The sequence below is a fragment of the Priapulus caudatus genome, unplaced genomic scaffold (assembly GCF_000485595.1).
Source record: "Priapulus caudatus unplaced genomic scaffold, Priapulus_caudatus-5.0.1 Scaffold342, whole genome shotgun sequence".
Classification (NCBI taxonomy): Eukaryota; Metazoa; Priapulida; class Priapulimorpha; order Priapulimorphida; family Priapulidae; genus Priapulus; species Priapulus caudatus.
In genome coordinates this window covers 59,739-68,995 of record NW_014577403.1, presented here as the reverse complement: position 1 = coordinate 68,995, position 9,257 = coordinate 59,739, and the positions used below count along the sequence as shown (strand labels likewise).

The 9,257-nt window shown below is 41.7% G+C and overlaps 2 protein-coding genes across 2 annotated transcripts in view; both read left to right on the top strand.

The window, feature by feature from the left end:
* The window catches only part of LOC106809276 (acidic mammalian chitinase-like), a gene marked incomplete at its 3' end in the record, with an annotated part of 6,349 nt that extends 2,714 nt beyond the window's left edge, over positions 1 to 3,635 (top strand). Inside the window, exons 3-5 of the mRNA XM_014812287.1 lie at positions 18 to 206; positions 2,966 to 3,091; positions 3,579 to 3,635. Coding sequence (XP_014667773.1) covers positions 18 to 206; positions 2,966 to 3,091; positions 3,579 to 3,635 — 372 coding nt within the window. The remainder of the gene's footprint in view (positions 1 to 17; positions 207 to 2,965; positions 3,092 to 3,578) is intronic.
* The window catches only part of LOC106809287 (peritrophin-1-like), an 11,285-nt gene continuing 5,663 nt past the window's right edge, over positions 3,636 to 9,257 (top strand). Inside the window, exon 1 of the mRNA XM_014812306.1 lies at positions 3,636 to 3,673. Within this exon, the coding sequence (XP_014667792.1) occupies positions 3,640 to 3,673 (34 nt within the window). The 5' untranslated portion in view covers positions 3,636 to 3,639. The remainder of the gene's footprint in view (positions 3,674 to 9,257) is intronic.

Here is a 9,257-nt window from a genome sequence, read left to right as displayed (position 1 = left end):
CGTTTGCATGATCGCAGGAATGGGCGGCGAAGAGGTGGGTGGACGGAGGCTGTCCGCCCGCGAAGCTGAATATCGGGCTGGCCACCTACGGCCGTAGCTTCACGATGTCCTCCTTTGACTGGGAGCACGACATGGGCGACCCGGCGGAGGGCGCCGGCAAGGCCGGACGATTCACGGCCGAGGACGGTTACCTCTCCTATTACGAGGTAACGAACTTGCGCGCGCTAGGGGGAGGGTTGTTGTTAGAATCGTAACTGACCCTAGGTTAGGGTTAGTAGCATAAGGATAGCGCTAGTCCTAACGTCTCCTTCTAAACGGCTAGTAAAACAATGTTTAATCCTAAGGGTTGGTTCTAGTTTTAACATCACGCTCTAAAGTGTTGTCGTTCTAAATCGTTGGTCCTGCTTCCAACTTAATTATCTTTCTACATCGTTGGTAAAACAATGTTTACTCCTAAAGGCTAGTCCTAGTTCTAACCTCTCGTTCTAAAGCGTTGTGAGCAAGATAATAACGTTATCGTGACTAGTACTATGCACAAATTCAAATAAAACTTATATCACGTGGATCAGACAATAACCCGAGGCCACGTCCGACATTTTATCGCGAGTAGCGCTTCGTGATTTCGGCAGGGGTACATGAATAGCAATATGAATATATATATATATATATATGTATATATATGTATATACAATATATATATATATATTATATCACATCCTATATAATAATATATATTAACATAGAGTGACCGATCTTACTCATGGTATACAGTCATTAGCAAATTGCTGTGTCATGGCTAGAAAGGTAGAACTAGCACAGTATGTACTAGTATATTGCGGCCTTTATCTTACTTGCGGTGCAACTTAAGTGTCTTAAGTCCCACAGAGTGGAAGCTTTCATAGATCGGTGAGATTATTGGTTAAGTGTGGGAGTGCATCGTAACAGGTTTAGGAGATTATTCATGTAGTGGGGTGTATTGTTACAAATCTGCTGTATCGTAGTTTTTGAATGACGTATCGTTACGAATAACTAATAGAGTTACTAATAAAACTAAGTCCGAAGTATGGCTACGGATATCCGTAGTCATTAGCATGAAGTATATAGAATAAGTTGTTACTTTAGTAATAGGCGGTGGGCCATAATACATAGATCAGTTACCAAGACCAAGACCCAGACCAAGACCCAGACCAAGTTCCGTTACATTGGTGGAGAAAGCCGGAGAGCAGGCTGTAAACTGTTTCTGTTGTATAACTGCTCGGGACATAAACCTGTATAGAGTATAGTTATAAATGCGTAGCCTGGTGCGACATTATAAAGCGGACAAGCTAAACGACCGCTCTTGTGTTAGATGTACGTGTAGACGTTTGGTAGCTGTGCCCCTTTTACCAATTAGGTGAAGTACGCACACAAATACCGATATGCACGCACACACGCACGCACGCACACAACACAACAAACACGCACGCACACAATACACAACAAGCACGCATTCGCGCACACACTCCCACGCCTTCCCCCCCCCCCCCACCACACAGACGCCCCCCACCATACCCACCACACACACCCTGATCCGCCGCTGCACACACACACACACCCCACACACACACATAACGTGCACCACACCGGCCCAAGTCTATCTTTAGCGACCATCAACTCTATACACTACGTCTACGCAGAGTCGCTACCATACAGGTTCACGGCTGCGCGCAAAATCACAGACAACGACGCGATCATTCATTCATCTCATTGATGCGACATTGTCAATGAAGTGAGCACTGCAAGATGATAAAAATCGCATGCATGCATGGAATTGTACGATACATATGTACACCGCAAACCCACAGGATAGGGACGCTAATATAACATACACTCAGCACCAAAAACCACGACACAGGCACCCATCCACACAACCAGCCACGACACGACAACAACACACCGCAGGCTCACACCACAAGCCATCGGGGACCAGCACCACACACACACATGCGACCAGCACACACACACACACACGACTCGCAACACACACACTCCACACATACACAAACACAGCCACACACCCACACCTCAGCACACACACAGCCCACACCGCCCCACACACACGTACATACATTTATACATCGGCAGTATAACATGCAGCGACACATGCACACAACATTTGACACGCGTAACGTTTTGCACGTGCCGGTAGGCCATGCCCCAGTGCTAGGCCACGGCAGCGCTCTGGGGGCATGCCCGCCCACGGAAAATTTTGAAATATTTAAGCATTTTGGGGCAATATTTGACGGCGCGTTTTGGGGGGGGGGGCGACCGCCCCCCCCGCCCCCCCTGGCTACGCGCCGGCCGCGAGGCGGGCGCTGTTGCGGGCTTCGCGCGCGGTATATCCGGGCTGCACGATCGTCTAGTGGCAACACGCAATAAAATAGAAGTACGGCCATAGATCGACATGCCTCACCGTCCCGCATCCGGTCACGGTGCTTACTTACCAGTACATAGAGATGTTGATGACTATAGCTAAGTATTTTATTGCTCGTGGTTACCTGGGTGATTTATCTTCTTTGACACTTCCTTAAGACCACAGCCGAAACTACGCACCGCATGCGCAATGAGTCTTATATATCTCTCACGCGCCACACACATGCACCACGCTCAAACAATCCACGACACCACAGCTGCGCCACACAAACACCCACCCACACATCACACACCACACACAACCCGGGCACACGAGCACACAGTCGCGGCGCCACCACGACGCACGCACCGCGACACACGCCCACACGCCCAACGCAGCGCCACGCACGCATCGCACGCATGCACCGCACACACAGGGCACGACAGCAGCCACACATAGCCAGCCCCGTGCCCAGACAAGCCAGGGCCAAGAGCTGCTTATTCAACTACGCTAGCATACTAACGAGTTATTATAATAAATAATAGCAGCTGTGTATCTCTCGCTCGCGTGCAGATCTGTGAGATGTTACGGAATGGAGCTACGCGACTGTGGCACGATGAGCATCAAGGTGTGCCCTACCTGTACACCACAGACAAGCAGTGGGTCGGCTACGATGACGAGCAATCAATCGACATCAAGGTATGTGCGAACACAGGGCACGCATGTAATGATGCCAAGAGCATATAAACCCTTATGTATTCCTTATATAGTATACACAGCACGCGCGCGACAGACGCACACACACACCAATCACAACACACACACACACGGCGCCACCACGACACCAGCACCACACAACAACGCACACACGAGCCACACACACACTACAGCATATATATATTACTATTATAGTATATACGCAGCCACACACACAGCAGTTCAGAGGCACAAGCACCACACACAACACACACAGCACACAGCATTCACAGCACACACCTCGCTGCCGCGCACGACACCTCACGTCATGCGGCGTATTAATATTAGTTTCTAATATCAGCGGAACACGAGAGCGATCGCGCCGAATCACGTAACGTGTTGTAGGGCGCGTTCTAGTAATAGGTTGGTATAGGTCGAAGAAATATACTCTGTAGACCAATTGGAAACCGACCGTGTACAAGTATTTCAGGTGAAATGGAGTGCCGTGATAATGGCACGCGTGGCGCCCTCGTGTGAGACAATAGACTTGGATGACTCTTACTGAGGAACCTTCTTCAGGCAAGGGTACGTCGCCGCTTTCGCGTGGCGGTATGTATACTGTGCAGCGTGCGTGCAGCGTACGTGCAGACGTGCGTGAGTGCCGTGCGGTATCGTGGCAGCGTACGTAGTGCGGGCGTGAGTGCGTGCCGTAATGTGCAGCGTCACGTGCAGCGTGTGTAGAGTGCGTATGTGCAGCGTAGTGCACCGTGTGTGATTAACGTGCGTATCGTGCAGCGTACGTTGCAGTCGTGTGTGAGTGCGTGCGTACGTGCAGCGTGCCGTGCGTGGTATGTGCAGCGTGTGTGCATTGCGTGCGTATCGTGGGCTAGTACGTGGCAGAGCGTGTGTGAGTGCGGTGCGTACGTGCAGCGTGATGCGTGAGTGCGTGCGTTGCGCCAGCATACGTGGCAGCGGTGCGTGAGTGCGTGCGTATGGTGTCAGGATCACGTGCAGATCGTGAGTGCCGCTGCGTGTGGAGCGTGTGTGGTGCGTGCGTTATGTGCAGGCGTACGTGCAAGCGTGTGTGAGTGCGTGTGTGTGCAGCGCTACGTCGCAGTGTGTGTGAGTGCGTGGCGTGTGCAGCGGCGATACGTGCAGCGCGTTGGAGTACGTCGTGAGGAGTGGCGTGAGTGACGTGCGTATGTGCTAGCGTGCGTGAGTGCGTCGTGAGTGCGTGCGTATGTGCGGCGTAGCGTACAGCGCGTATGAGTACGTGCGTATGTGCAGCGTGCGTGAGTGCGTGCGTATGTTGCAGGCGTGCGTTGAAGTGCGTCGTGAGTAGCGTGGTCGTATGTGGCACGAGTACGGACAGCGCGTGTGAGTATCGTGCGTAAGTGCAGCGTACGTGCAAGCGTGTGTGAGTGCGTGCGTACGTGCAAGCGTGTGTGAGTGGCGTGCGTATGTGCAGCGTGTGTGAGGGGCGTGCGTATGTGCAGCGTACGGATGCAGCGTGTGGTGAGTGGCGTGCGTATGTGCAGGCGTGTTGTGAGTTGCGTGCGTATGTGCAGCGTGTGGTGAGTGGCGTGCGTATGTGGCAGCGTACGCCGCAACGCGTGTGTGAGTGGCTGGCGTATGTGCAGCGTACACGTGGCAACGTGTGTGAGTGCGGTGCGTATGTGCAGCGCGTACGTGCAGCGTTGTGTGAGTGCTGCGGTTGCTAGTCAGCGTGCGTATGGTGCAGGTGCGTGAGTGGGTCGTGTGCGTGCGTAGTGTGCAGCGTACTGCGCGTACGTGCAGGCGTGTGTGATGCGGCAAGCAGCGTACAGCCAGCTGTGCGTGATGTCGTATGGGCAGGCGTACAGTCAGCGTGCGTGAGTGCGTGCGTATGTGCAGCTAACGTTCAAGCGGTGACGTGCGTGAGTGGGCCGGCTACGTTCAGGTGCTGAGTGCGTGCATGGCGTAAGTGCAGAGTGTGTGAGTGCGTGCGTTTATGGTGAGCGTTACGTACAGGCGGTTGTGAGTGCGTGCGTATGTGCATTGTACGTGAGTACGTGGCGTGAGATGTGTGTAACGTGTACGTGTACGTAGGGTGCTCGTAGCTGCGGGTTAGAGGTTTGAACGACTATTGACGTGAGGATTTGTGTCGGTTGTTGGTTCACAAACAAAACATGTACAATCTGAACATCATCTAATCATATATTTCAGTTCGTATTGTAGTGTATATATATGTTGTATGTATGTATGTATGTGTATACGATGTATGTATGTATAGTATAGTATTATGTATGGTATGTATGTAATGTATGGTATGTATTGTATGTAATGTATGTATGTATGTAAATGTATGTATTATGTATGTATGTATGCTATGCTATGTATGTATGTATGTATGTATGTATGTATCTGTATTTGTATGTATGTATGTATCGTGAATGTAATGTATGTATGTATGTATGCTATTTGTATGTATGTAATGTATGTAGTGCTATGTATGTATGTATAGTGTATGTATGTATGGTTTATAGTACTGTATGTATGTATGATGTATGTATGTAGATGTATGTATGTATGTATGTATGCTATTATGTATGTATGTATGTATGTATGTATTATGTAGTATGTAATGTATTATGTATGATATGTCATTTGTGATGATAGTGTATGATACGTATGTATATGTATGTATGTATGTATGTATTGATGTTATTATTGTATGTATGTATGTATGTATGTATGTATGTATGTATGGTATGTACTGTAATGTATGTATCTATGTAAATATGTATGTGATGTATGTATGGTATGTATGGTATGTATGTACTGTATGTATGTAAATGTATGTATGCTATGTATGTATGTAATGTATGTATGTATGTATGTATGTTAATGTATGTGGGGTTTTGTATGTAATGTATGTATGGTATGTATGTATGTATGCTATGTATGTTGTATGTATGTATGATGTAATGTATCGTATGTATTATGTATGTATGTATGTATGTACGTATGTGTATGTTGTATGATTATGTTATGTGATGTAATGGTAATGTATGTATTGATGTATGTATGTAATGTATGTATGTATGGGTATGTATTGTATGTATTTGTATGGTATGGTATGTGCATGTATGTATGCTAATGGTATGTATGTATGTAGTATAAATGTATGTATGTATGTTCTGTAGTAATGTAATGTATGTATGTAAAATGTATGTATGTAAATGTATGTATGTATATGTATGTATGTATGTATGTATGTATGTACTATGTATGATGTATGTTATGTATGTATGTATGTATGTATGTTATGTATGTATGTATGTTTTATGATGTAATGTATGTATGTATGTATGTATGATGTATGTATCGTAATGTAGATTATGTATTGTATGTATGTAATGTATGCTATGTATGTTATGTATGTATGTATGCTATGTATGTGATGCTATGATGATGTAAATGTATGTATGTATGTATGTATGTATGTATGTATCGTATGTATGTATGTCTGATGTTTATATGATGTAGCTAATGTATGATTATTATGTGTATGCTAATGTATTGTATATGTATGTATTATGTATGTAATGTAATGTTTATGATATGTATGTATGATATGTATGTATGTATGTATGTATGATTATGTATCGTATGTATGTATGTGTATGTTATGTAATGTATGTTGTATGTATGTATGTATGTATGTATGTATGTATGGTATGTATGTATGTATGTAATGTATGTACTGTATTAGTATGTATGTATGTATGTATGATTATGTATGCTACATTATGCTGATGATGTATGTATCGTATGTATGCTATGTATGTATGTCTTATGTATGTATGTTTGTATTATGTATGTATGTATGTATGTATGTATGCTATGTATTATGTATTGTATGCTATATGTATGTATGTGTATGTAGTGTAGTGATGTATGTTATGGATGTAATGTATGTATGTAGTATGTGTATGTATGTATATGTATCGTATGCTATGTATGTATATGTAATGTATGTATGTATGATGTATGTATGTGTATGTATGTATGTATGTATGTATGTATGTATGTATGTATGTGTATGTAATGTATGTATGTATGTATGTAGTATGTATAGTATGTAGTATGTATGTATGTATGTATGGTATGTAATTGTATTATTGTAATGTATGATATGTTATATATGTATGTATTTATGTATGTAATGTATGTATGTATGAGTATGTATGTACTGTATGTCATGTATGTAGTATGTATGTAATGTATGTATGAGCTATGTATGTATGTATGTATGTATGATGGTATGTATGTGTATGTATGTATGTATGTATGGATGTATGGTATGTATGTAATGTATTATGTATGGTATGTAATGGCTATGTATGTAATAGTATTGTAATGTATGTTATGTATGTATGAGTATGTATGTATGATGTATGTAATGTATGTATGTTACTGTAGTATGGTATGTATGTATGTATGTATGTATGTATGTATGTATGCTAATGTATGTAGATTATGTAATGTAGTGTATGTATGTATGTATGTTAGTATGCTCATGTATGTATGTATGTATGTATGTATGTATGCTATGTATGTAATGTAGAATGTATGTATGTATGTATGTATGTATGTTTATGTACTGTTGTATGTATGTATGTAATGTATGTAATGTAGTATGTATGTATGATGTATGTTATGTATGCTATGTAGATGTATGTTGTATGTGTATGTCATGTTATGTATGTTAATGTATATGTATTAATGTAATGTATGTATGTATGTATGTATGTATGTATGTATGTAATGTCATGATATGAGTATGTATGTATGTATGTATGTTGTATGTCTGTATGTAATAGTATGTATGTATGTATCGTATGTAATGTATGTATATGTATGTATGTATGTATGTATGTATGTATATGTAGATGTATGTAATGTATGTATGATGTAGTAAGTATGTAGTATGGTATGTATGTTATGTATGTATGTATGCTATGATGTATGATGATGTATGTAATGTATGATGTATGTATGTAGTGCTATGTATGTAGTGTATGTATGTATGTATGTACTGATGTATGTATGTATGTATGTATGTATGATAGTGTACTGTATGTATGTATGTATGTATGTATGTCGTATGTATGTATGTATGTATGTAGTATGTATGTATGTAGATGTATAGTATGTATGTGTATGTAATGTATGTGTATGTAATGTATGTATGTATGTAGTAGTGTAATGATATGATGTATGTATGGTATGTATGTAGTATGTCTGTTATGTATTGTTATGTAATGTTGTATGTATGTATGAAGTATGTTATGTATGTATGTATGCTATGTATGATATGTATGTAATGTATGTATGTATGTATGTATGATAATGTATGTATGTCATGTATGTATGTATGTTATGTCTTGTATGTATGTATGTATGTATGTATGTATCGTACTGCTAATGTATGTATGTATGTATGCTAGTATTGTTATGTATGTCATGTATGTATGATGTATGTAGCTATTGTATGATGTATGTATGTATGTATGTATGTATGTACTCGTATGTATGTATGTATGCCTATGTATGCGGATGTATGTATGTATGTAGAGAGTAGTATGTATGATAGTATGTACTGTATTATATGTATGTATGTATGTATGTATCGTAATGTATGTATTAGTATTGTATGTATGGTAGATTGTATGTATGTATCCATATGTATGTCCCTCTATGCCGCCAAAACGCGCCAAGCGGATCTGGATGCAATTTTCCAAGGCGATGAGCACGTCTGGAGAGTGGTCCTAGCTAAAACAAAAAGTTGAAAAAATTAAAAAGTTAAAAATTGATAGAAATTCTATTGATCAAAGATGGCGATGCGGTACAGATTAACATGACATACGTGTGAATCCATGGATGTATAATCGTTAAGGAGACGGAGTGCGTAATCGTAGAACATTCCGTCTCCTACACCGGAATTCCGGGTTCGAGTCCCAGCTGGAAACCGTATTTGCCCCCTTTTTTTCGTTTTTCCCTATTACCTACATTCTTTAGTATGTATTATCTTTAATTTATTTTTATTTATTGATTTCATTTAATTTATTATTTGTTTAATTTATTAATTATTTCTATTTTTAATGTCTTTTATCTTTTGAATTTA